The sequence below is a fragment of the Narcine bancroftii genome, chromosome 6 (assembly GCF_036971445.1).
Source record: "Narcine bancroftii isolate sNarBan1 chromosome 6, sNarBan1.hap1, whole genome shotgun sequence".
Taxonomy (NCBI): Eukaryota; Metazoa; Chordata; class Chondrichthyes; order Torpediniformes; family Narcinidae; genus Narcine; species Narcine bancroftii.
In genome coordinates, this window is record NC_091474.1 from 165,554,675 (window position 1) to 165,582,377 (window position 27,703).

Here is a 27,703-nt window from a genome sequence, read left to right on the forward strand (position 1 = left end):
ATATTGAACAAATGCAGGAAAATGGTGCTATCTTAGGTAGAAAACTTGGTCGCCATGGACAACTTGGATCAAAGGGCCTAGTTCCGTGCTGCATGTGATTAACGTTTAGCAAACTTTTTCGCTTCTAGAAAAGTACTTTTTTTATATTGTGCTTTTTAAATGCAATTCCCAAAGATAAATATTCTAAGATAAATTTTTTAATGTGTTTTACAAAGTTTTTTAAAATTAAGATCATTAATTCCTGGTCTTAATCTGTATGGGTTTTCTTTAATGAGATTGGCTGTTCAGACATCTTAATGACAATAATAGCTGATGAGTGGCAAGGACCCTATTTCAAACAATGCACACTACTGCAACCTCCATTGGAAAAGATTGATTTGCCACAAAAATCTACTCAGAAGCCAATTTTCTCCAAAGTCAGCAATAAGAATAAATGGTAGTATATCTTAGATTAGTATCAAGTCAATAAAAACTATTTACTATTTTATAAAGTAACTAAAATAAACTGATTGTTTCTCATTCCATATATTTGAGGCCTGACCGACTGAATATTTTATTACCAAATTTTGCCTATTTTTAAAAATTCAAATTATTTCAATTGATATTTATTATGAATTGTAATAACTAGTTAATGCATGATATAGATTTAATAATAAAAGGTCAAGGTAGAAATCCAAGAAAATGAAGCAGTGCTATCCTCAGTCCACATGATTAACAAAGGACAGCAATTTAATTTATTATAAATAAAAAATATAATTAAATATAGCAAACGTAATTTGCTCAGAACAGGACACAGTAAGTACCCTGCTGGTAAATTACCACTGACACCCAAAGAAAAGAAAATCTCTTACCGTCATTCCATTCACTGTCCCTAGTTCTTCACGAATAGTGAAAATATCGAGTAAAGCCTGAGTTGGATGCTCACCCACACCATCCCCAGCATTAATAATCGGTTTTCGGCAATTTTTAGCAGCAAGCTGGAAGAGTAAGTAATAGCTGGTCAGTTCTTATGTGTTGGACTTGAAATAAAAAGAAAAAAAATTAGGAAATAAAAATTATATCCCTAAACAGAATCTAGATGCAATTCAGGTCAGCCCACTACAACCCAGAATTTTGTGAAGCATTTTTCAAAATTTAAAAAAGCTCATTCAAACCTTTTCCACAAATTCAAAAAAAATGCAAGATTGAAAAGATTTTTTTAAAATGCAGAATATAAATTCTGTATCTCTCATTCAAGAATCATAACAAGAAATTCTCTCACACTAGCTACTAACATAAATTTTTCACTCATTCTGATTCCTTAGTGTAGAATGATATAGAATTTAAAAGATATTCAATTACAGAACAGCTTAAGTTTTCTGTTTTCTATTCATGATATTGCTAGAGATCTTTACAAATAAATTAGCCTTGATACAACACCAGCACTTAACAGAAGTGTCTTTCAAGATTCGGAATTAAAGCTGAAATTATCATTCAGATCATTTTCTTATGCTAAAAGATCTGTGATCTTGTAATCTATCTTAAAAATTAATAATATGCACAACAATCCTACCAAAATCAAGTTTAGAAAGATTTCCTCAAATCCAACTTCCAAATTCAAATGCTTGAATTTGGAAGTAGGATTTCCAAATTAAAGCATTCTTCTGCAGCAATTTACAGCACCCAATCAAGTATTATGATACTTTCATATAAAACAACATACATTCAACAATATTTCGGGCATAAGACAATCAGCAACACCAGTATTTATCCAACCCAACTTTAATCTGCCTGTAGCTTTTCCACTTTATCCAGGTTTCACACAATGCATTTGACATGCACCTGATCAATTTGGAGTTGAAATTTTTGGCAGGGAAACCACACCCAGCAAGAAAAACGATCAATAGAAGTGGATCATGCCAACTAGAGCACTGGAACTAACCAATTATTCCATATATAATCCAGCCTTTTCAAATGAGAGAAATGATATTGAACTAGTTTCGGTTTGCCTACCATTCAATCCAGTCCACTGATGAGGCAGCAGTCTTGACCCTCCACTCCGTCCTGACCCACCCAGAATACGATGTTTCATGTGCCAGGCTGTCCAGTTTGGCAGCAAAACCTCAAGCACTATCAGGCTGAGCACTGGCGCATCTCAGGGCAGTGTGCTCACTGCTGACTCATGATTGCACTGCCAGATTCAGTTCGAACAGAATTATCTCATTTGCGGATGCTACAACAGTATTGGGCCTCATCAGCAAGAATGATGAGTCACATTAAAGAGTTTGAAAGGCTCATAAAATGGTGTGAGTCCCAACACTGACAAGGCAAAGGTGATGATTGTGGCCTGCAGGAGGCTAAAGGTTGATTACTCTCCACCACTGTTGTGTTGAGATTAGTTTGGGGTTCAGAGGAAACTAGTCCAGACACAGGAGATGGATAACTAAAGGATTTATTAACACCAAAACAAACTGGCTGGCTAACCCAGCAACACAGTGCCAGATCAGGAGCAATTAACAGCACAAAGCAAAGTAGTTAGCAATTTACAAGCAGTTGGAACCTAAACCCATCAGCAGAATGCAATCAGAAGCAGTTCCGGGGGGTTGGGGGGGGGGGGAACGACCGCAACCAGCTTCTGACCCCGGAATACATCCAGAGGGAAAGGGGGATTCCAACTATGGAAGGTATCCTTCATGTGGACTACCTACAGGAGTACATACACTCCCGTACCCCAGTAATTGGGAGCATGGCTACAATGCTGGTATCGGCTGCTGTCTATAGCGAAATCCTGGTTATCTTAAGGGGTTGCTAGTCCCTTATCTACGACCATGTGGCGAAGAGAAAGTGAAACTGAGATGCTGTAGTTTTATAACCTGCCCTGCTCAGCAGGGCCTGTGAGGTATGGGCTGGCCAATGGGAGTGCTTGCTTTGGCTGGTGGGCTCACACCTGATTGGCAGGCTGGAGAGGCTGGGCGGTGTCTCGATGTTGATGGACAGCTGGATGTGGCTTTAGACATAACAGAAAATGGTTACTGTCTATGTAACCACTATACACATCAACTATTCTGTTGTGGAGAGAGTAGACAGTTCAAGTTCTTTGGCATGCATATAAAGGACAACTTATCCTGGACTCAAAAAACCTCATTAGTCAGTAAGGTGCAACAGTGCCTACCCTACCTAAGAAGGCTGAGGAAGGGAAGTCTACTGGCCCATACTGACCACCCTTCACAGGAGCACAATTGAGAGTGCCCTGTTTAGCTGCATCATTGTGTGGTATGTTTGCTGCAAAGCATCAAACTGGAAATTTTTGCAGAGGATCATTAAAACAGTCGAGAGGATCACTGGGGTCTCCCTTTCCTCTACCGATCACATTTATTGGGAGCACTGCCTAAATAGGTCTCAAGGAATTAAAAAGAAAACCCTTTCCATAGAGTCCCCAGCACCTTTAACCCACCTCCAACAAGGAGGGGGAGTAGGAGCATCAAAATCAGGACTGTAAGGCTGGATAATAGATTCTTCCCACAGGTTGTGAGATTAAAGAACAGTATCCAGTAACATGTAAATCATGCCAAATATTTACATATATTTAATTTTTATTTATGTGATCATTATGTACTGTGCATTGTGTGTTTTTGTGTGTGCACCATAGTCTGCAGAATACCATTTCGTCGAATTATATGTGCATAATCAAACAATAAACTTGAACTTAAATATAAAGCTTTTTCTCAATTAACTGCAAGTATTTTCTAATCATTTCACAGCTCTAATTTTGATGAACCTAATATTGTAAGTAGATTCAAAAATGGACAAAATGATCTTTATTACCTTCATGCTGCCAAACATAAAAAGCATAAATTACCAAAACAATTTTCTATTTTATATAAAAGCACTGGAAGAAAAAGTAACAAAAATGCATCCGTTTTAATGTTCACTGAACTGCATGTGGGGGGAAAAAAAAGGAATGCTCAGTTTAAATTTAATTTGTTCACATGTATATGCAGCTGACAAAAGGTTAATTTGACTATATTTAAAGCAACAAAGAAACTCAGAAAATTAAACAATGGACTATCCTCTGTATCTGGAGGAGTCAAATACATACCTCAACTGCACCCGGCTGAGGATGACGAAGAACCACTACATCCACATAACAACTAATTGTCTGTACTGTGTCTAAGAGAGACTCCCCTTTCTGCATAGATGAATTTGCTTCAGCAAAGTGAATCACTGAACCACCAAGCCGTTGCATGGCAGCTGTAAATGAGCTGCTGGTTCTTGTGCTGACCTCGTAAAACATGGAAGCCATAACCTTACCCTGTTGGGAGAAAAAGGATAGATTTGGAAATGTTTGCTTTTGAACTTACTCTGGTGCTTTTCCATTTCTTGAGATTGTAACTCTTGCCATGACTTTCATGACGAACATAAATTTGAATATTATTGTACGGTGTTCTTTTTCATATTTTTATTTCACAATCTGTCTCCAGAAGAGTTACCAGACCCCTACAATATCTTCACCCCACTAAAATACAAAGTCTGGGTGAAAAATGTGAACAGAATTAAGACACAAATTTTAAATATTACTCTTCTCACAAATATCTGAATGTGAGGCATCCCCAACTAATTTTGTTAATGTATTTACTTTCAATGCAACTTCACATCATTTCATCTACTTTGAGATCTGGATATGCCTGGCAAGCATTTACTGCCCATTTCTAATCTTCCTTAAGGCAGCAGTGATGTGAAACTACCAGCTTTGAGGAGGATTGTTGTCTTTATCAATGTTTAAGTGGTTTTTGTATGTTTGTATTTTTAAATTTTGGCATTTGCATAACTCAAGGGATAGGGAGGGGAGGGTGTAAGGAGGGGGAAAATAAGGACTCTAAGTCAAATTTCGTGGAAAGAGAATGTATTATTTTGTTTATTGGACTTGCAAAATCTAAAATAAAATATTTTTTAAAAAAGGCAGTAGGGATTGCAGTATTCCAGAACTGCTGCAATATTTCCATCAAAGGTTATTACACAATGCTGGTATGGAAGAAGTTCCAAGATTTAGACTAGAGGTGATAAAGGAATGTCAATATATTTCCAAGTCAAGATTGGGTGCAATTAGAAAGGGAACCTACTAATGTTAATGGTCCTTTTTCATTTGTTGATGAGACCACTGGCATGACTGTCGCTATCAGAGTTGCCAAAGCAAATAGTCCAACAATTCAAATGGGATGTTGCCAGGTTATTGTAGAGCATTTAATTACATCTGTTGTACCTCTACAATCAAAGCACTATAGACCTGGGTGACAATCTAGCAATAGGTTGATGGTGGCAAGTAATATTTATGCCATAAAAATGGCAAGCAAAGGCCATCACCAAAGAGAAAGGATCCAACCACCTCTATTATCACTGAATTCCCACCATTAACATCCTGTTGGATCACTGGTGACTAGGAACTCAAGTGGACTAGCCAGAGAGGGCTACAAGAGCAGGTCACAGACAATAGACGCAACCTATCAATTACCCAATAAATGTATTCCTTTCACTAATGGATGTGTTAACCTTTAATTTAATGTTAAACTCTATTTCTTTTATAAAAATGTTTTAGTGAAGTAAATTATAGAGAAAATATTGTATCTGTATTCTTAGTAAGTTAGCTGTGAGTTGGTACAGGGTCACATGCAGGTCATAGCACATTTATTGAGAACCATTGTTTTCAGAGAAGAGTCCACGTGTCTGGGAAGGACAGAGTTAATGGATTTCAAGTGAGCCTTAATTATTCAAGAACTGCTGAGAAAGCCATCTGTTTTTAACCAAAGCCCCTTAAGCCTCTTGAACAGAGGCGAGGTCAGAGGTTGTTAGAGATATGGAATAGTTTTGAAAAAGGAACCAAATTTTGGTAGAAATAAAACTGATGGTCATCTGGTTTCCAAGAATTGGGACTCACCTTAGTGATGATGTAATGGTCATTACAATGCCACTTACTGATTTTCAGAATGCAGGAAAATCAAGGATTAACCAACAAAAAGGAGTTTCCTTTTACTTGGCATTCTTCAGTACTGGCTACTCAGAAATGATGTTTGAATTTCAATTCTGCTTCGACCAGAAACAAAGATGAGCACTGGTTTGATTGATAAATTGACTAACGTTTAATCTCAAGTCATTAAGTCCAAATTATTTTGGTAAAATTTAACAAAAACTGTACCTCTTCCCACAGGTTATTCTCTTGCCACACGAGACACATCAATACTTTGAGCATATCAAAGTGATGGAAGTTAAATGACTCAAATGTCACAACTGTAAACACCCAGTCTCTGGATAAATATTAAAAATCAAAGATTCTTATACAAACCTTTAGAATATCCAAGCTGCGATCTTTCTGCACTGTTAAACGCAGGTTATGAGCAACATTGAACAAATGCGACAGCTACAAAAAAATATAATCAGAAATTCAATATCTTAAATAATCCAGGTGTATACATATATTTTAAATTAGGAATCCTAATATAACTGCATACAATTCAAAGATTGCAGCAATCAAATATGGTGTTGTAATGGGAAACTTCCTGAGTTCTTATTTTTATTTAAATTTTTGACAAAGATTTCCAAATTGCCTACAAATATGCAGTGAACAGAATTTTTCAACTCACAGGAGAGATCAATGTGCCAGTTTTGTAAAGAAAGCCAGAGGCAAACATTTGTTAAAATACTGCAAAATAATACAGGACAGCAACATTAGTTTAACTATCAAAGTTTTCATCCTATTTCAAACTGATGCTTGCCAATCAATACAGCTAGCATGAAAAGTGGTACAGCTAGCGAGGCAGACAGCACAATGTTATTACAGTGCCAGTGACCCAGGTTTGATGATTTGGCTGCTATAAGGAGCTTCTACGTTCTCCTTGTGTCTGCATGGGTTTCCTCCCACCCTTCAAAACGCTCGGGGATTGTAGGTGAATCGATGTATTTGGGCAGCATGGGCTCGTGGGCCTTGTTACCATGCCATACATCTAAATTTAAAACCTAAATTTAAAAGTTAAAATTTTTAATTTAAATTTAATATCAACTTCAGAACACAGCCAAGATTTGTAACAGGGAGAAGCACACATCATCAGAATTAAAAATGAAAACCAATGCAAGATAATGGTCACCTGGTCTTTTGTAAATTGTCTAACTGACAGAACATGCTGTCCAATGAGAGAATGGAGAAGTGGTGAGTACGGATGAGGGACAGCCTGAGCTGCAAGATTCTGTGGCGATAGAAGCCTCGAGACTGGAGGAGGATATACATAACCATCCTGATTCACGGTATCTTTTGAGAAAAGAAAAAAAAATAAATAGATGTTCAGAATTATTTGAAGTGAAAAGCTTTATGCCATTATGCAAATGTTCAGATTGTCATGGAAAATTCTTACAGGGAACACAATGTTATTTTGAATCAAGCTTCACCAGTTTAAAATGCAAGCTATTCCCCCAAATCACAAAGGCCTACATTTCACTTGAAAAATAATGTATTCAAACTAATAAATAATTTTGTACTGTGCAGTGCATGATCAACTGTAGTTTAACTGTACATTCAAAGCCTTGTGTTGTTACAAGTGCCACTGTGTTCAGGTTCCAAGCTCCGCCTTGATATTCACGTGTGCCTCCACATTAAATCTCATTTTGCAAACCTCAGGAGATAGTCCAATTTGAATCCTTAATCAGCATTAACAGGTCAAGGCAGCTCCAAATTCATTTATATTAAATCTTTGCACGTTTGTTATTGTATGATTTCTACTGCACAGCAAACATTTATGAGCAAAATTAACCATTCAATACTATCCTACAAGATGCTTGCAAAGCTGCAAAAGAATTAACACTTTCAGTAAAGCAGCCAGAATAATTAATTTCTAACCAACTGTGAACATTCCACACTACTGAAAATTTACATCTGAAGCTGGAATTCACACCTTGTTCGATGAATTTCTTGACTGTTTTTTCCTTGTATTCTTCAGCTGTTTAAATCAGAGCAAGGAGAATCATCAAGAAGTCATTAAATGAATCAAACAATTTGGATTGGAAAAGATTAGCATACTCTGCCATTTACAGAAACATTTCTCCACGTGACAAGTACGGGGAATTTGCAGAAAATACCACAAATACAGTACGTTTCCCTGCATCCGAAGTTCTGAATACCGAAAAGATCCAAAAACCTATCCTTTTTTTTAGTGCCAACATGACGTCACAAGTTGGGGAAAAAAAATTATCACCCGACTTGCCCATGTGGGGCTCTGATACTCTGTTGGAGCCAGTTTGTAAACAACAGAGTTCAGAACCAGCAGGGAAGCAGGCTGGAATCTCAATCCATCTGTGAGCGATGCGAAAAAGTCGGCAGGTCAGGCACCTCACGTGAAGAAATTAGGTACGAGAGTGAGCCCTTAAACCATGAATGCTGATTGTCCTCGTTTCAGCTAACTCCCTTCCCTCTCTCTTTCCATTTCTTCTTTAGCCTCTGCTGTATTTGGTTTACAAATTGTGTGCCACTTGTCTACCAGCCGCAAGCAGTCGGAAGAATCCTTTGTCCTGGTGTCATCAAGGAGAGTGGCCTCCGGGGCAGGAGTGGGGACATCAGACTCCCAGGCAGAAGCAGGGACCGTATTCGGGACCAGCAGCAGTGGGGGAGGTGTCGGGCGGCACCGGTGATGTGGAGGTATCAGGAATTGGCAACAGTTGATGCTACTGTGCTGTTTTTGTTTTAATTCCGGTTTTGTTCCGATAAACAAAAAAAAAACGAATGTCTGGTCCCAAGCGTTTTGGATACAGGGAAATGTACTGTAACTACATGATCCATAATTAGCATTAGATGCATTTTTGAGTCAATAATTTCTTCATGAAAGGTACTATATCACAATGAAACTATTAATGTGAAAAAAATTGAGATTCACAGCTAAGAGATATACCAAAAGCACTGAAAACAGAGATGCTGAATATTGTAGTCCTTGTTACAACATACACACTGTTTTAATGCAAATATACTATAAAATCATCTTCATTTCACACACCTCATTTATCTACTGATATAGAGTAAACATTAATAGTTTCCATAGATCTGTGGTTAAAGTACAGTATGCCCAAATGTCTTCCCTGCCTCTCATTGTAGTGAATAAAATCTTTGTTAAGAGACAAAGTATATTCAACTGTTGCAGCAAAGATTCATTGTGATTGTTCATCAACAAGGGTATTCTCATTTCAGACTTTGCATTTGTAAATTTGCAGATGACACCACCAGTGTACGCAAACAATAGCCCTTTTTATAGTTAAAATATAAGCGAGCGTAAAGGTAGATATTCTCCACCCTTACATCGCTTAACTTACCTTCATAAAACCTGTGTGTGTGTGGATCCAGAACACGGACTCTGATCCATCCTGAGGGTAGTCTCACAGGTGGATTGAGTCACTCCACCTTGCTCCATAAAGGCAATGCCACTGAATGGAGCTGCTTAGGGGCGGCTGATGAAGTCATGATGATGCCGTCAACCCGTGACCAGGAGCCATCACCAGGGCTCCCAGGGTGATTGGTGCTGGGGTTTAAGGCTCACTCCTGCCACCCATAAATGTCCTCTTACTGTTCCTTCTCTGCCCTTCACTCCTTCACCAAACTGGGCTGGAAGGAGATAGACAAGGGCACGGCGAAGCCTCTTTTTGTTTTAATGCAGGATCAATGGCCATCTTCGTTATCCATCATTCCCCACACAGGTGAATCTACTCTGCATTTCCCAGAGCTGTGGGGGATTATGGGTAATGAAGACTGCCATTGTTTGGCGCACATGTTTGACCTCACGGCAACTACACCACTTGCCCCACCTCCCTCAGCTCCAGAAGACAGCTCCCGACGCTGTTCTCCATAAAAGTAAGACTGGATCAGCCTTATAGGCCTTCTCCATAAAAGGCAAGTCCACCTTTTATTTCCCTCGTTGAGCTGGCTTCAATTCAGCATCGTTCCATAAAAAAGGCTAATACAGAATACAGAAAAAGTATAGTGGCAGTGCCAGAACAAGAGCCAGTCTAAATAACTAGCTATAAACTTTCAGAAGAGAAGTGGAGCTCACTCCCCAATCTGTATAGAACTATGCAGAAAAATGGTTCGCCACAGACTGAAGGGGCCTGTTTTTATGCTGTCATGTTCTATGGTTCTATTTATTTCCTCAACTTTTTTGCCAGTAGTTTGAGTTTCCTGTTGATTGAATTCCAGATAATGGGGATCAGTTGCAGATCAGGTATAATAGTGGAATTGTTCCGTGGATATTTAAGATGGTATTTCTTAGGAGCTTTGCTGTTCATCTCTACAGTTAGTCCAGTAGAAAACTATACTGAAACACAAAGCACCAACTAATACCAAGTTAAACACTTCTGCACTGACGACATTTGTGAATATCCCAGACTTGATCACATTTACTTTTGCCACATGAAATGACAATAAGCTTTAAAAGTTTACTTTTATGCCTTTGAAAGCTCTATGGAGTTGACTAAATTATTTTTTTCAACCTGCATTGCCATTCCTTGCTTCTTAAATGTCCAGGATATTTTAGTTTATATTATAGTTTCACATCAATGGTACAATCATATTTTGTAATATCTTAATTCATAAATATCTTCCAGATTCCCTGAATGCAAGAACCCTTAATGTAATTGATAGAAAGCTAATAAATTATACCATTTTTGCTTGATCCCTAACATCTCATTGAATAATTAGATATCATTACCTGATGTCAGTAAAGAGGCTGTGCTACATTTGGTTATTTGTTTTCCTTGACTGACCACATGATTCAAAACTTAGGGAAATGCACATGAACTGAGAAAATCAACTTTTAATACACTCTTCTGGTAAGTATAGAACTGATCTAATATAATACAAATTGTTTTTACAGGTCAATACACCTGCAAATTATATTATGCAAGACAATGCAAATGAAGGGGAAATAAAAAGGCCTACCATTCAAAAGTCCAGGGTCAGAAGAGCGATGAATTCTTGGAGGTAGATGGAATCTGGCATCCACAGCAGGGCCACTACTTGCCAATCTGCGTGGGCTGGCTGGCCGAGTACGGATTGTTTCAGTTTGAATTGCATGTTTTGAATGCTCTGGAGTCTTAAAAGAAAAGTTAATTTTAAATTTAGAGATACAACACAATAACAAGCCTTCCAGCACACAGCACCCAAATACCCTATGACTAATTAACCCATTAGTCGCTTTAGTATTTGGAGGATACTGCAGCACCCAGAGGAAACGCACGAAGGACATGGGGAGAACGTACAAATTCCTTATAAACAAAGGTAGTAGATTCAAACCCAAATCACTGATAAATGCTAAATGCTACTCTATGCTGCCCCAATTAAGGTAGTTGTGTGATCAATGAGAAATTACAAGTGCCAATTATGGAATCTGTGGGAAACAATTTGTATGCCTGATACATGAAAAGCAACAAGATATCATGTTCAAGATTTCAAAGCAATATTGAGAGTGAAGCTTTAGACTTTCCTTCCAAAGGAGACATTTTAAAAAGTCATCATTACTTACCTATTATAATAAAATGGGCCAAGGAATTACAGATGACATTGAGCTGACAAATCCAAAGTCATGCATTTTTTTTCTCCACAGGGTTTACTTATATGATGAAAGGTTGGGCCCTTGAGAGAGCTGAATAAGACCTAGAGGTACAGTACCTGGTTCCTTGACAGGGCGGTGAAGGAGGTATTTGGCATACTTGCTTTCATTGGTCAGGGGATTGAGAAAAAAAATATTCACAAGGATGGTACCGGGACTGGGTCGCTTGTATCAAGGAAAGGCTGGGGGGGCTTTTCCTTGGAGCACAGGAGGTATTTGAAATACCCAATTTGGCATTGATAATGTGTACAGTCAGGCTAAAACTAGATGATTTTAGATTTATGGTGAAGGGAAGATTTAAAAAGGGAGTGAGGGGCAACTTTTTCTACAGTGGGTGATGGTTATGTAGATGGAACAAGCTGTAGAAGCAGGTACAATCACTACATTTAAAAGACATTTAGACAGATGCATAGATAGAAAAGATTCAGAGGGATATGGGCCGAATGCAGGAAAATGGGACAAGCTCAGTCAGCATGGGTGAGTTGGGCCAGAAGCTCCTTTTCTGTGATTTATAACCCTCACTCTCATTCATACCACTGGGCCATGCCAATTCTCAGCAGAACTATCTCATTAGTCCCAATCCCTATTTTCTCCTGTAACCCTGCAACTTATTCCTTTTCACATGCCCCTTTGATTTTTTTTTGCATTGGCTACACTTGTAATTAATTAGTCAATTCACCTCCAAGAAACTGCGCAAGCAGAAATGGGAAAAATAAACAAACTCAACAGAGGTAGCGCCAAATATTAGGCCTGTGGAGGCAGTCACATTAATTGCAGTATCACTGTGCCACTTTGGGTGCTTGGGAAACTTTCAAATCCTGTGGAAGCTCTGATATTCTGACATGGTTTGTTTCATTCAGTTGAAGCCTCCTTATGATAACATTTCCTGAGAGCAATTCACTTTCTTACACTTTTGGCTATTGTTTTAAATCCTCATTCTCACCACAATAAAGTCTAGACTTCATCTCAAGTTGAGAGATTGCCTCTCCTTTCCTTCTCCAGCATGAGAATGTCTCTGTGGCCTCAAGTGTCTACAATCTCAATTCACCCTTTTTTACGGTTATTTAGATGACAGTGCAACCTCATGTGGTGCCTCTGCACCCACACAAAGCCATCTATGACCATTTCCTACATACCTGGCTAGCTAATCACCCCACCAACTCACCTCAACTTCCTTTATTGCCTCCAGAAAGAAAATTAAAACCCCATCTATTCACTGGAGTCAGAGAGACTACAGAAGCTGAAACCACAATTAATTCCACCCTCCTATTGATGCTGCTCAACCCACTGAGTTCCTCCAGCATATTATTTTTTGGTTGCTCCAGAACATTTGGCAGGTAAAAGTGTCCTGCTTATAGGTAGAATTTACATTTAAATAAAAATAATCCAATAAATACTATACAGTATCAGTGCCATAAAACTGTTGCAAAGGCAAGTATGTGAATAGAGAGGATAATTTATTGTAAAATATCTAGTGCACAGAACCGAGGTAGATCTCATCCAGAATGTTATATTCACTAATGGACATATCACACTTCAGGTAGATGAAGGTTCAAAAATGTTGAAAAGAAATCTACTCTCGCATAAAGGTCCTTGATTACAATAATCAACTGAGAAAATTGGATGTTCATTCTAAGAGCTTATTAACCTGGGAATTATAAGTGTTTAAAACAATGAAGTAGGCCGACTGAAGGCAGGCTGTATTTAGACTACAAAAAAAAGGAAGATAATGACATGAATGAAATTGTACAAGGATAAGGTTTGCTGTCATCAAGTTTCTCTTACTGGTCTATGAAATAGTTACAAATCACTCCAACTTTGGAAGGTACTGAAGATCGATGAAATATTATACAAGCACTTCAATGATTATACCCTGCAGATTTCTTGACTGCTTGTAGTCATTGAAAAAGCTTTTTCGAGATCTTGCTACCCCACTCCCCCATCAAACAATTTCTGGACAGTCTCAGAACTTCACATGATGTTCATCAGCATGGACAGACACAAGGAACCATGTTTTTTTCCCCTCAATTTTTTGTGACTAATCTGCTGGCAAAACATCAAGAAATAAAATCAAAGCAATGGGGGAAATTCACATATCCATTGTTTAAATTCTGATGAATAATTGTATTGATTGAAACATGTTACTGAAAAGTGCTTACCACAATAGATCGGAAATTAAAAGCACTGCGACTTTTCAAATCAGTATAGCATGCACTAAAAATGAAGCCTTACCTTCACTGCAGTGGGCGGCGGCGGCATTGAGACACCCATGGGCCAGGCCCTCACATCTTGTCCAAAGCCTGGGGGCACCAGCACCTGTAATCACAGATTGCAATCAGCACATTTTCATATTGTGGATCTTTTGTTTCACAAATAGTGATAACCAAAAAAAAACCCATCAAGATGACAATGCAAAGCATCTCAAAACATATTTAAAATGGAAACAAAAAATCTGGAAGATTTTCACTTTTTTGTTTTTGTGCTATTTAATTTTAATTTAATGCAAATGGAGGGAAGGTACAAAACACAGGCAAAAATAAACTCTTGCATGTGCCATTTTTTGGAGATTACATGACCAGGAATAGAAAATTTAGGAAAATGCAATCTTCTAGAAAATAGGTTAAAAAATACTTAGCAAGAATACATACAGAGAATACCTCCACTTCAAAGAACTCAGATCAACTGTAATATAGCAGGTGGATAAATGGCGCAAAAAATTGTGCCCAATGTAAGAGCCATCAATGCCACGGTTTGGATCTTTTTTGGGATCCACAATATTTAACTTTTAAAAGAGTTGGATAAAAAAGGAGGAAGAGGAAGCCCTAAAATTTAAAGAATGAGATGAAGACAGTAGGAGATCATGAGCTTGGTTTAGAAAATCAAGAATAATTATTAGATTTAGGTGAAGCCAAGAAACAGCAAGGCCAGAAAACATTGGTAGTAATTGTACACAGGTTCACAAGCAACTTTGGTACAATGGGGCACTGTATATTCAGGAAATAAGCGATGCGTTCAACAAGGGTACACACAATGAACATGGGGTACTATAAAGGATGAATTCAGAGCTTTTGAGATGGTTTATACATTTATTTTTATTGAGGATCTAAAGATGCAAAAGACGATTTTGTTTCTTGTACTGTGTATCAAGAAAAGGGTGAATTGATGAGCTGGAAGGTTAGGAACCTTTAGGGAACAATGACCATTATAATGAGAATTTTCTTTAAAGATGATGTGATTTACAGTACTTCATTCTAAATACTTTCTTAAATCAGAATATAAACAAAATACAATTATACAAAGTTTCAGCCAGCTATAGTAGATTGGGAAACAACATTTAAAGCCATAATTTCAAAAGAATAAAAAGCTAACACTTAAAAATATGATATGATTTGTTACCAACATATATCCATTTTAAGGCAAAAATAACATTAGTGACTGTATTACATCAAAGGAAAGGGCTTACCATGTTGAGAAAAGAGCAACAACATTGAAGATAGGAAAACATAGTCATGGAAAATCAAGATACTTGTATTCAAAAAAGTATGAGACAAAACTGTAAAAGCTTTGCCAATTTTTCAGCAATTGGATTATGTCATTGGCACTCTTCGTGCCAGTGAAAGAGTATTGGCCAGAGTCAACATTGATTATGAGCATGACAAAACTGTTGGAATTTCTTGAGGTTAATAAGGGTAAACTGGTTATTTTGGTATGTTTCAGGAAGTTTTCAATAAGGTTACAGACAAGATGATTAAATAAAACCAAATCAGAGAACTAACTGGTCACAGTCTCCATCAATAATTTGAAATAAGGGATCAAATAATTGCACATATTTGCCTATGGTATAAAGCCAGGTTTTGTGGGCTGAGGGGAGCAGATTGACTTCATGGGGATGCATACATGGCTGGCAGTCCTGGTCGTCTGTGGTGCAGTTGCTGTAAAGCATTGGATTAGAGGTCAATCCGCAGGACAACAGAGGGGATCATGGAGGTCTCCCTCCCACCCCATTGCTGTGATTTATCAGGATTGTTGTTTAAAGAGAGCTTTAAAAATCTGTAAGGACCCCCAACACCTACACGTATCTACCAGCTACTCCCATTGGGAGATACAGAAGTACTGGAGCCAGATCAAACACAATGAGGGATAGCTTCTTCCCATGGGCAGTGAGACTGTTGAATGATTGGTGAACTGCTAAAGCAACTCCAGTGACTCAACTATTTATTAATTATATTTATTTTTAATATATGTACACAAGACATGTATATAGGTTTTGTGTATCTATGCATTTATTTAGTTTATCTGTTGTGTGTGTAATATCTATATATGTGTTTGCAGTTTTTTGCACCACAGACTGGAGAACGCGGTTTCATTGGGGTGGGCTGGTACAATCGGATGATGAATAAACTTGAACTTGATACAGTTGAAGTGAATGGTAAAGAACATGGCAGGTGGAATACCATGCTGTAAAAAAAAAGCAAGGGGTCACCCACCAGTCAAAAAAATAGAAGGCAAAGTGCTTTGAAAAGATGAGTTTGAAAGTACCTAGTAGCCTTGTCCACAATCACCGAAAGTTGATATGCAGGTTCATGAACAGACTAGAAATACAATAGTATGCAGGTATTTTATTGCAAGAATTCAAGCACAAGAGAAACATAATTCATTCTCCAGTAATGTAGCACAGCATGTATACAGGTCTAATCTCTCAAAGGAAGTGTTTAGAAGGACATGGAGTGGAAGGAACACTCAGATTCCTGAAAAGAATGTTTGGCACAAGAGAAGAAATTTAACATTGACCCTTTCAAGTTTACAAGATAAAGCTGATCTCATTTAAACATATAAAATTGATAGAAACTTAACAGGATAAATGCAGAAATTTTTCTTCTTCATGGGGTATCTTGATCAATGACAGTCTCAAGGAATCAGCTATTCAGTAGAGAGATGAGAAGAAGTTTCTTCACTCAGAATATTAAACTTTGGAATGCTCTATCCCCAGGGAGTTGGTCTAAATGTAAGCTTTGTTTTTGTGTAAAATAATCAATTACAGGAACAAGTACAATTCATTTTGATATTAAAGAGATTTTTCTTATTCCAAATTTAGCAATGCAAGTCTCTGAATAAAATTTAGGAAATCTTTCTTGCTCACTGTAAACAAGCCTAAGAAAGGCTATTCTGATAAAGGAATGCAAATGTGGGCATTCATGGCTTGAGAAAAAGCTTGGCTTTGGGGAATTTCTCATTACTATCCATTTTATTCATAATGTAATATTGATCATGAGCACCCACTAAACTGGGTGAAGAAAAGGCAGAGAGAACTCAACTCCAGTAAGTGAAAAGTGATGCCTGTTTTTGATCTATTAAGGGAAGGTCAAACACCATAAATTTGCAGGGACAAAAGCAGTACTGAGAAGCAAAAAAAAAATCATCTAGATCTCTCTGATGGTGACAGAATAGATAAGATGGTGAAAATATTCGAAGTTGTCCTTCAATAGCTTTGGTATGGAAATAAAGGAGCATGAATATCATTGCAAAATTTTATAAAATTTTATTCAAGTCGCAGCTGGGTATATTGAGCCATGCTATAACAAGGGCATGGCTGCACTGTAGAGAATCTACAGGAAATTCACCAAGATGTTGCCTGGAAAGGAATGTTTCAGTAATCAGGGTGTTTGGAAAGATTGGATAACCTTAGACCAGAGGAAGTTGAAGGAGGACCAGATGGAGGTACACAAAATTAAGAACAGTGCAAAGAGGGTGTACATTGAGAAACCTTTCTTTGTAAAGGAGCTACCTAAAACCAGATGGCACAGGTACAGTGTGAACTGCAAGAGGATTAAAAAGCATGTGGGTCTGAGGAAAATGTTTTTTTTTAAGCAAGCAGGGTGGTTGCAATTTTGGACTCTCTGCCTGACAAAATGGCTAAGAGAAGACATCCTCACAGTATTTAAAAAGGCATCTGGATGAGCAGGTGAATCGTGAAATCATGGAAGACTACAGTACAAGCACTGGAAAAAGGGAATAGTATAGAGGGGTATTTTATGGTTGGCATGAACTGGGCTCAAGAGTCTATTACTGTGCTGTATAACTTCTGGACTTTTGGAAAGATAAAACAGAATCGTACAATCAAGTAATCATTAGGGGTACAGAAGTGGAGGGTCAGCAACTTTAAATTCCTGGGTGTCACCATCTTAGGGAAACTGTCCTGGACTCGTTCTGTTAAAGCCATTTGGGGCGCCATGGTTAGTGCAATGCCTTTACAGTGCCAACGATTGGGACTGGACCTGGGTTTAAATCATGTGCTGACTGTAAAGAATTTGTTCATTCTCCCAGTGTCTGCGTGCTTTCTCTGGGGACTCTGGTTTCCTCCCACCCTTCAAAAACATATACCATGGTGTAGGTAAATAGGGTGCAATTTTGGCGGCACCGACTCGTCGGGCCAAATTGGCCTGTTACAGTGCTGTATGTCTGATTTTTAAAAACTTAATTTAAATTTGTGAAGAAAGTGCTTCTACTTCCTCAGGAGTCTGTGGAGGTTCAACACGAAAACCATCAGATGTCTTAGCAAACTTCCACAAATATGTAGTGGAATGTGTACTGACCGGCTGCATCAAGACTTGATCCAGGGGCACCAATATCTCTGAGCAAAAAATCCTGCAAAAGGTTGTGGTCCCAGCCCAGTACATCACAGGGAAAACTCTCTCCACCATTGAGAACATTTACCATACACTGTTGTTGGAGAGTATCATCAATTATCAAAGATCCACACCACCCAGGACATGCCATGTTCTCACTGCTGCCATCAGGAAAGTATAGGGGCCACAGACTCAGGAATAGTTGCTACCTCTCAACTATCAGACTCCTGAATAGTCTAATTCAGAGACTTATTTCAGGACTCTTATTTTGCTTATTATTTAACACTGTATATATCTGCATCTGCATTTACACAGTTTATTTATAGTTCTCTGTCTTGAGTATAGTTTTCATTTACCGATAATTAGAAATTCTGCCTGGCCCGCAAGGAAAGAATCTCAAGGTTGTATGTGACGTATTCTGCCAATAAATTTGAATTTTGAATAGAAGCAGATTGAATCAAGAGGATGTTTGTGCACTGCCAAATAGTTTTGTAATTGTACATCTAAACATATCCAAAAACAGAAGCCTGGAAAAAAAACAAAATGCATAGCAATTGAAGATGAAGATGATCTAGCTATCTGGCAGCATTTTTATTCTGCATGTCAAAGTAAAGCTGATCACAAAAAAACACTTGAAACAATGTCCTCCCTAAATTGTAGGATGAAGTTCAACAAAAAGTTACGTATTCTAAACAAGAAAATTCCAGGTCAGGGGGATGGGGAAAACAGATTAAACCCCAAATTCTATTTTTTTTAAATCATTGCAGTAAGTCACCCTGATAACCAATTCCTCCCCACCTCATTTGAAACATATTATCTGTTGTACTGAATTCACTGCTTCATCAAGGATGTGAATTGCTCAGTTTGCGATTCTTCTGCAGAAATAGCCACGTTTGAGATTTGTGCATTAGGTAGGTAGATGGAAATCCCCTGAAGTGGCAAAGGTGTCTAGAGACAACCCAGCCCAGTTGTAGTCTGATGTCGTGAAATTTGCTTTTCAATAATCCTACAATTTGGGTAGGACCTCAATAAGAATGTTAATTCCGCAGGTCAGACATTACCTGTCCATCAATGTAGGCCACTTCACCTCTCAAAACAACTCGCCTGACTCTTCCCTTCACTTTCTTTCCTTCAAAAGGTGTCCATTTAGACTTTGTGAACTGCATGTGAGGTGGGATAATCCATTCTTGCTCCAAATCAACCTAAATGCACCCAAAACACAGATTCAATTTGGTTTCCATTACAATAGAATTTCAACGTAGTTTAAATACATATTGTGAATAGGAATAGAATTGCATGCAACAAAATATTGCTCTTTTGAGAATTGTTCTCAATTAGCTATTCAGTCATTTTAAAAACAACTCTGGCTGAATGTGGTTTTAACAATTCATACTTGCATGGTTTTCCCTTTCATACAATTTGTTTTATTTCTAATGTTATCCACATCATCTTTCAGGAAAAGGTTTGTTCATTTCCCAGAGTCCTGTAGACAACATCCACATGTCCTTCTGTCAATCTGGCAAAGCTCGTATCTCATAAAGGTCTTCAACAGCAATCAAGAGCAAATAGAGTGAATGTTATGACAAATCCTCATTCCGTCAGTAAGATACTATGGTCCCTTTTATTTACCAGCCCAAGCTCCAGCATCTCTATTCCAACCACTCAATCGGTGGACAGCACAGTGACATTGTCGCCACACCTAGATTCAATCCTGACTTCTCGTGTACATTCTCCCTGTGGTGCTGCAGCTACCCTCTAAGTCTTCTGGTTTCTCCCATATCCTATTAACATGCTGGTTGTTGGGTTAATTGGATACTGCAAGTTGCCACTAGTGTAGGAGGAGTTAATGGTCTTGGAAGAGAATAGGTTAAATGAAATTAAGGAATGGGATAGATGTGGAGATCCTGGAAAACCAAAATAGACAGGGGTCAAATGGCCTCTCATGTCATATGAAAGCATGGACTCTTCATCTGCCAAAAAAGTTTAGTTCAACATTTAATGTCAGAATTTCAGTTGTGTTTTCCTACTTACCCATCAAAACCTTAGTAGAAGATAACAAGAAAACCCTGAGCAGAATAAACAGTTTCCATTCCATTTCCTGACAGTGAAAGGAAGGAAGGCCGAGGTGATGTGATGCAATGTGGAACAGGAAACCTAACTCGAAATGTTTTTGCTGCATCTGCAATAACCCTGCTTTGTGGTATCTGGCTGGGCAAGCTAATTTGTTTTACATCAAGTTTTTAAATTCTTCCAGCCCTTCCATTTAAGTCATCAACTGTTCACATATTCTCTACATCCAATTGTTTCTTAGTATGCTGCTGCTCTAGTACCTTGGTATTGACTACTTTGCTCGCAGGCAAAGGCCAATGCAGAGTTTGGACATAGAGATGGATGTTGGGATGCATGTATCTGAACAAATACATCAATGAGCTTATTTGAAAAGATACAAGTACTTTTCTCATTGAAGCCAACCAAATATGCTTTGAAGATTACACAAATTAATAGGACATTTTCTAAAATTTAAATCTTTCCAATATTCAAACAAAAAGGACAAAGGATTGAGTAGCTTGAATGAACATACACTAACAAGATGTTAGTTCTGCAATATATTTTCAGTCACAAATTTCTCAATGCTTAAACTCTACCTCCACGTAAGTGTTTTCCTGAACTGGCAAGGAAAAGATTTTCCTGGGATTTTCATACAGCCTTTTAACTAGATCATCAATGGTGAGTCTTCCCTCACTAACAGCTGTGAGTAGTAGAGGCAGCATGGTCTCCAAACCAGGGTAACCTGGTGGTGGTACTTTGCTATTCTTCTCTTCAACAGAATGTGGAGCTGAAAAAGCCAAGATTAAACCACTGAACAAACATTCAACCTAAAAACAATTACTCTGCCCAGTCCTACACTCGATCAAAATCTTGTTTGAAAAGGAAACAGTTAAGGCAACCCTCTATTTAAAAAGTCCTTAAAGCAAATGTATTTATTCAAATACAAATTATCACAGCACCACAGTCAATTAATCAAAGGACAATGCACAATACGGTACTGTTTAGAAATACCAAATAATTTCAAGTTTTTACTATAATTAAATAACCAACTGTTAGTGAGCTTGATTTAGTCCTTTAACAGGAAAAGAAAATTACTAATGCAATTTTGTTATGGTCGGAGGAAAAGCAGCTCCATGCAAAAAACAGATCTGGCAGCAAAAACACTTTTCATTTCATTAACTACATACTGCCATTTGTGTGGTTACTTGCTTTAGCTTGAACCCATTCTGCACAGCTACACCCACAGGAATCTCCCGAGACTGGAAACTGCAGATTAAAAGGATGTATCACATCACTAAGATGCACAAAGTCAAAGAATTTCCTGAAAGCTTATTGCTTCTTCTAATGACCCAAAAGTTATAAGCAACTTAAAAATTAAGACTGCTGATTTAGTTACATACCATGATCTGTCGCAAAACAGTCAATGACATCCATATTTTCCCAGAGAGCTTTGACGTCCTCTTTTGTACCAAGCATTGGTCTAACCTGGCCTTTGCCATGGCCTATATTTTCAAGATCTTCTTCACTCAAAAAAAGATGGTGAGGAGCCACTTCACAGGTGACTTGCACTCCTTTCTGCTTTGCAGCTCGAATAATTTGGATCTAATTGACACAGGAAAACATCATACAACTAAAGCAGATAAAAACATCCTTGTTGACTTTTCAGTCACTTTTAGATTTAAATTTAACCCAAGCCTGTTTGTCATAAATAAAAAATCAATACCACAAATTTCAAGAAAAAACACAGCTTGTTTGAACCAAATGATGGAAGAGCCACCTTTTCATAAGTTATCCATTATTCTGCAACCAAATAGCCAAATAAAATGGATGGAGTCCTAAACGGTTGATTGTTTTACACACACTTCCATTCCTAAAAATCAGTGGTGCACCTCCTTCTGTTTTCCAATGTCAAATATACAAGTTGGTTCTAAATTTAGCAACATTTAAATATTTTTCTTATAATTAAATAACATTAAAATACTGTTTAAATGTGATGAAGATTTTTGTCTCTCCCATTGTTTTCCAAAATGAGTTTCAGATCCAGACCATCCCTGGATGAAAAGAAATTTCTTCATCTTCTCTTTAATCTTCCACTGCAGATGTGTTAAATCATCTGTCATGGATGAAAATTAAAAGAATGAGATAGAAAAGAAAAAAAGGGTCTTTGAGGCCACTTGATATTGACAAGAAAGTGGATCAAGAACAATCCATGGCAAAACTCATGCTTTGTTTCTCATCAGGAACAGCGAGAGCAGGATTTTGAACAAGGGGATCATTTAAAAAACATCAGGAATGGTAGGTGCCTGTTTAGATTTCTCCATTGCCAATAAAGGGAAGGGAAGCTCAAGCAAAGTGGCCCAGTGTAGGAGTGGCAAGTTGAAGCTTTGGCTCAAAAGGCTGAAGCCAAAGAAGCAGGTAAGAAGGGCAAAGGTTTTCTTTTGGCTATTGGTGATTTGGTCTTGGTTGCCTGCAGTACAATGCAAGAGTGATGGCAGAAGTGGCAGTAGAATGCTCCTCATGTAGGATGAAGGAATTCAGGGAATCTGGTTTCTTTGATGCTAAGTGGAACCAACTCCAGCTCTTGAAAGATGGATGAACTAAGGATCATCCGGGTGGCTGAGAAAGTCATAGATAAGACTTTTGAGGAGGTGACACCCAGAATGCAGGATTCAGCTAGTACATGGGTGAACACTGAGAGGGGTAAGGGGAGAACGAGGGCAGTTAATATAGTTAGGAGAACAGATAGGAGATTCTATAGCTGCGAAAGAGACTCCAGGATAATGAGTTGCCTCCTGGGTGCTCAGATCCAGCATGTCTGAGCTGTTTCAGAATATTCTTAAAGGGGAGAGTGGGGCACCAGAGGTCCTGGTTCATACTGATACCAATGTCGGCCAGGAGTGGGGTGGAGATCCTACAAAGTAAGTTTAGGAAGTTGGGAAAGAGACTGAAGAACAAGGAGGTAATCTCTGGATTACTCAGTGACATGAGTTAGGGAAGGTCAGAACAGGAAGACAAATTAGTGGCTGAGGAGATGGTGCATGGTGCGGGGTTTCAAGTTCTTGGATCATTGGAACCTTTTCTGGGGAAAGGATGACCTGTACAAGTGGATTGTGTTGCACATGAAATGGAAAACTAGAAGGGAACCAATATACTGGCAGGGAGATTTACTTATTCTGTTGTTTTGGTGGGGGAGGGAAGGAAGTTCAACTAAATTCACAGGGTTATGGGAACCAAAATGAAGAGACAGAGGAGAGGTTGTTGGTGCACAAATAGAGACAACTGGTAGGAAGATTCTGTGGAAGGGCAGCAGGTAGGATAAAATTGCACTCATCTCAATGAAGGATTGAAAGTCTTGTAATAAACGCACACAGCACAAGAAATAAAGTGGATGACCTTGTGATGTTGTGATCATCCCAGAATTATGGCTAAAGGATGGATATCATTGAGAGCTGAATGTCCAAGGATACTCAGTTTAATAAAAGGATAGGCAGGTAAGTAGAGGGCGTGGTGTGGCGTGGCTCTATTGGTAATGAATAATATTAAATCATTAAAAAGAGGTGACATAGGATCAGAATATATACAATCATTGGGAGGTGAGTTAAGAAATGGCAAGGAATGATAATTATGGTTTATATTCTGTATTACAATTTATACATGTACAGCATATACATTGAATTATGTAATGAGTTAGAAATAATGTACAAAGGGTTTTTTCTATTAAAATCAATAAAAATATTTTTAAAAGAAATGGCAAAGGTAAAAGGACACTGTTGGTAGTTATAAACAGTAGCCAGGACGTGGTCAACAAATTACAACAGCAAACAGAGTAGGCATGTCAGAAGGGGAACATTATGGTAGTCATTGGAGATCTTAAGATGCAAATATATTAGGAAAACCAGGTTAAGACTGAATTACAATTTGTCGAAGGCCTACAAGATGGCTTTTTAGAGAAGCTTGTTCATTAGTCCACTCAGGGTGTGGCTGTGCTGGATTGGGTGTTGTGTTATGCACCAAAAGTGTTGAGAGTTTCGAGTAAATGAACCATTAGGGGGCAGTGATCACATTGAGATTGAACAAGGAGAAACAAAAGTCAGATGTGTCAGTATTTGAGTGGAGTAAAGGGAATTACAGTGGCATGAGAGAGGAACTGGCCAAAGTAGACTGGAAGGGGCCACTAGTAGGGAAGATGGCAGAGCAACAATAGATGAGGTTTCTGCAAGAAATAAGGAAGATGCAGGATAGATACATACAAAAAAGAGGAAATATTTGAATGGAAAAAATGTCTTAACTATTGAAAAGCAATAGAGAAGTGATATGTATGCAGTTACTGTATCATGGATCCAAAACACAGCAAAACCAGTGCTAGTGATAGGAGCTGCATGAGGAAAAGGAGCACTATTGATTTGGAAGTTAAATGAAAGGTTATTAAACAACGCAAAGGTTGAAAAACTGTGAATCCTATTGCTCACAATTTAGGCACGTCGCACTCGACAATCCTCAAAAACAAAGAAAAAATCCTCCAAGCTGTTAAAAGTATCGGCTCCACTGAAAGCTACAAGGTCAATGAAAATGTGAGAGGGACCAATATCAGAAATAGAGAAATTGTTAATGACGTGGATTGAGGATCAACACAAAAGCGAATCCCTCTCAGCATGTTGACAATCACTGCTTAAGGAATGAAGCTTGTTCCAGATGCTTAAAGAAAAAGCAGGACCAGACTACAATATCGAGTTTAGTGTTAGCTCTGGGTGGTTCAGGCGCTTCAAACATTTATGCTGCATAATGTGAAAGTGGATGGTGAGTCTGTGAGTGCTGATACAAAGGCAGCAGAAGAATTTGTTGAAACCTTAGATAAACTAATTGTAGAGTTTGGTTATTTACCCCAGCAAATTTTTTAATATGTACAAAACCACCTTATTCTGGAAGTGAATGCCTGAAAGGACCTTCATCCATGAGGAGGCCAAGATAACACCAGGCTTTAAGGGTTTTAAATCAGAGTGACAGAGTTGTTAGGAGCCAATGTTGTTGGCTACAGGTTCATGCCATTTCTTATTTGGCATAGTGAAAATCCCAAGGCTTTCAAGAACATTTACAAATACACCTTACCAGTTTATTACAGGATGTCACAAATGCTGTTTCAGGATGCCACAAATGCTGTTTCAGGATGCCCTTCTCCATTGTTATGCCAGTGGAATGGAGAAGTACTGCTTGGAAGAAGGCATACCTTTCAAGATTGTGCTAATTGTAGACAATGCTCCAGGACATCCCCCTTTCATTGGTGACCTCCACTCCAACATCAAAGTAGTCCCATCAAACACCACTTCTTTAATCCAGCCAATAGACCAAGGGGTTATTGCAGCATTCAAGGCCTACTACCCGAGAAGGGCCTTTGCTCAGGCTATGGCTGCAGCTGAAGACACTGGCAGAACACTGATGCAGTTCTGGAAGGTGACAACATTTTTTTCCTTCTGCATAAAGAACCGTGTTTGGGCCTGGGATGATGTGATCAAAGAGTGCATGAATGGCATATGGAAAACAAATATTGAAGTGGTATGTGCATGACTTTAATAGATTTGAAAAAGATGATGAGATTGCAAGGATTAATAGAGCTGTTGTTGACATGGTAAACAACCACCTGAACCTAGACATAGATAATGAGGACATTGAAGAACTGCTAGAGGTAGTTCCTGAGGAACTAACAAATGAAGAGTTGCTGGAGCTAAAGAGCAAATAGCTGAAGAAGAGGCAAGGGAAAAAGAAATTGCAGAGAACAGATGGAGAAGAAGTGCACTGTTAAGGGATTAGCCAAATTCTTTGCAGACCATAACTGCTTGCTGAAGAGATGGAGCCAAACACTGAATGCATTTCACTGATAAGAGAGGAATGTTCATGCAGTGTTTGCTGCATATCAAGAAATTTATGAAGAAAATAAAAAGCAAACTAGGCAAAAAACACTGGACATATTCCTGAAAAAGCCAACACCTCCCCAAGAAGAGCCTCAGCCAGGTCCTTTAGGCATTACAGAGTGACAGTTCATCAATGGAGGTTATTCGACCGGAAACTCTTCTAGTGGAACACTGTGTGGAAAACAGTGATATGGATGATCCTGATCCTCTTTTTAAAATTTTTTTGTTGATATAGGCGAAAAAAGTTTTTACATAAAAGTTTAAAAAGTGGAAAAAAAGTTAAATTTAGTGCAAAATTCAGTATCCCGTATAGCTTTGCTAAGCATATACAGTAATTATGGTGTTCACATAATGTCCACATCGCATAACACCCAATTTTACAGAACGTATTGTGGACATTAAGTGGGGCATCCCTGTATTTCAAGGGAGAATGTGCTCAGAAAGCTGAATGGTCTAAAGGTAGAAAAGCCTCCTGGAATAGATGGAATGCACCCTCGGATTCCAAAAGAAGTAACTAGAGATTGTGGAAGCATTGGTAATAATCTTTTAGGAATCAATAGATTCTGGCATGGTCACAGATGACTAGAAAATCGCAAGTCATCCCACTATTCAAGAAGAGAGGAAGGCAGCAGAAAGGAAATTACAGACCAATTAGTCTGACGTCAATCCTGGGAAAATGTTGAATTTAATTGTCAAGGGTAAGGTTACAGAGTACTTGGGAGGCACATGACAAGATAGACCATAGTTTCTTTAAGGGAAAAATCTTGCTTGACAAACCTATTGGAATTCTTTGAAATGAGAAGCAGGCTAGATATTGGAGATGTGGAGGATGTTGTGAATTTGGATTTTCAGAAAGCCTTTCACAAGGTGCTACACGGGAGACTAACTAACAGGAAACATGCTAGAATGGGTAGAGCATTGGTTGATAGGCAGGAAGCAGAGAGTTGAGATCATATTTGGATTGGCTGCCAATTGCTTGTGTTGTTCCACAGGGGTTGGTATTGGCGCCACTTCTTTTATGTGGTATATTAATGATTTAGATTATAGAATAGAAACAGGGAGGCTGCAGAGAGACAGACAGATTAGGAAAAGGGGCAGAGGTGTGGCAAATGAAATACAATGTTGGAAAATGTATGGTCATAAATGGACAGACTATTTTCAAAATGGGAGAAAACTGAAAATTCCCAGATGCAAAGGAACTTGGGAGCCCTCATGCAAGATGCCCTAAAGGTATACCTGAAGGTTGAGTCAGTGGTGAAACCAAATCCAATGCTAGCATTCATTTCAAGAGGAATTGAACACATTTCATGACACATCCATGAGAATAAATTCTGATTCTGAGAGCAGGGATGTGAAACCTCACGGAGCATTTGTGAGCAGTTTTGGGCACCTCATTTAATAAAGGATATGCTGACATTAGAGAGGGTTCAGAGGAGGTTAACAAGGATGATCCCAGGAATAAAAGGGTTATCACATGAAGAATATTTGAAGGCTCTTGGCCTGCACTGGCTGG

General features: G+C 38.4%; 1 protein-coding gene across 3 annotated transcripts in view; it reads right to left on the minus strand.

Annotated features, from left to right (window-relative positions):
* The window catches only part of cad (carbamoyl-phosphate synthetase 2, aspartate transcarbamylase, and dihydroorotase), a 106,043-nt gene that overhangs the window by 12,789 nt on the left and 65,551 nt on the right, over window positions 1–27,703 (minus strand). For 2 of the 3 annotated variants that reach the window (XM_069886596.1, XM_069886598.1), the window contains exons 31-40: window positions 21,685–21,886; window positions 20,881–21,071; window positions 19,297–19,437; window positions 13,842–13,925; window positions 10,940–11,093; window positions 7,917–7,961; window positions 7,116–7,276; window positions 6,317–6,391; window positions 4,079–4,291; window positions 852–977 (exon numbers count right to left, since the gene is read on the minus strand). In XM_069886596.1, the coding sequence (XP_069742697.1) occupies window positions 852–977; window positions 4,079–4,291; window positions 6,317–6,391; window positions 7,116–7,276; window positions 7,917–7,961; window positions 10,940–11,093; window positions 13,842–13,925; window positions 19,297–19,437; window positions 20,881–21,071; window positions 21,685–21,886 (1,392 nt within the window). The remainder of the gene's footprint in view (window positions 1–851; window positions 978–4,078; window positions 4,292–6,316; window positions 6,392–7,115; window positions 7,277–7,916; window positions 7,962–10,939; window positions 11,094–13,841; window positions 13,926–19,296; window positions 19,438–20,880; window positions 21,072–21,684; window positions 21,887–27,703) is intronic. The other variant, XM_069886597.1, reaches the window with a different exon arrangement.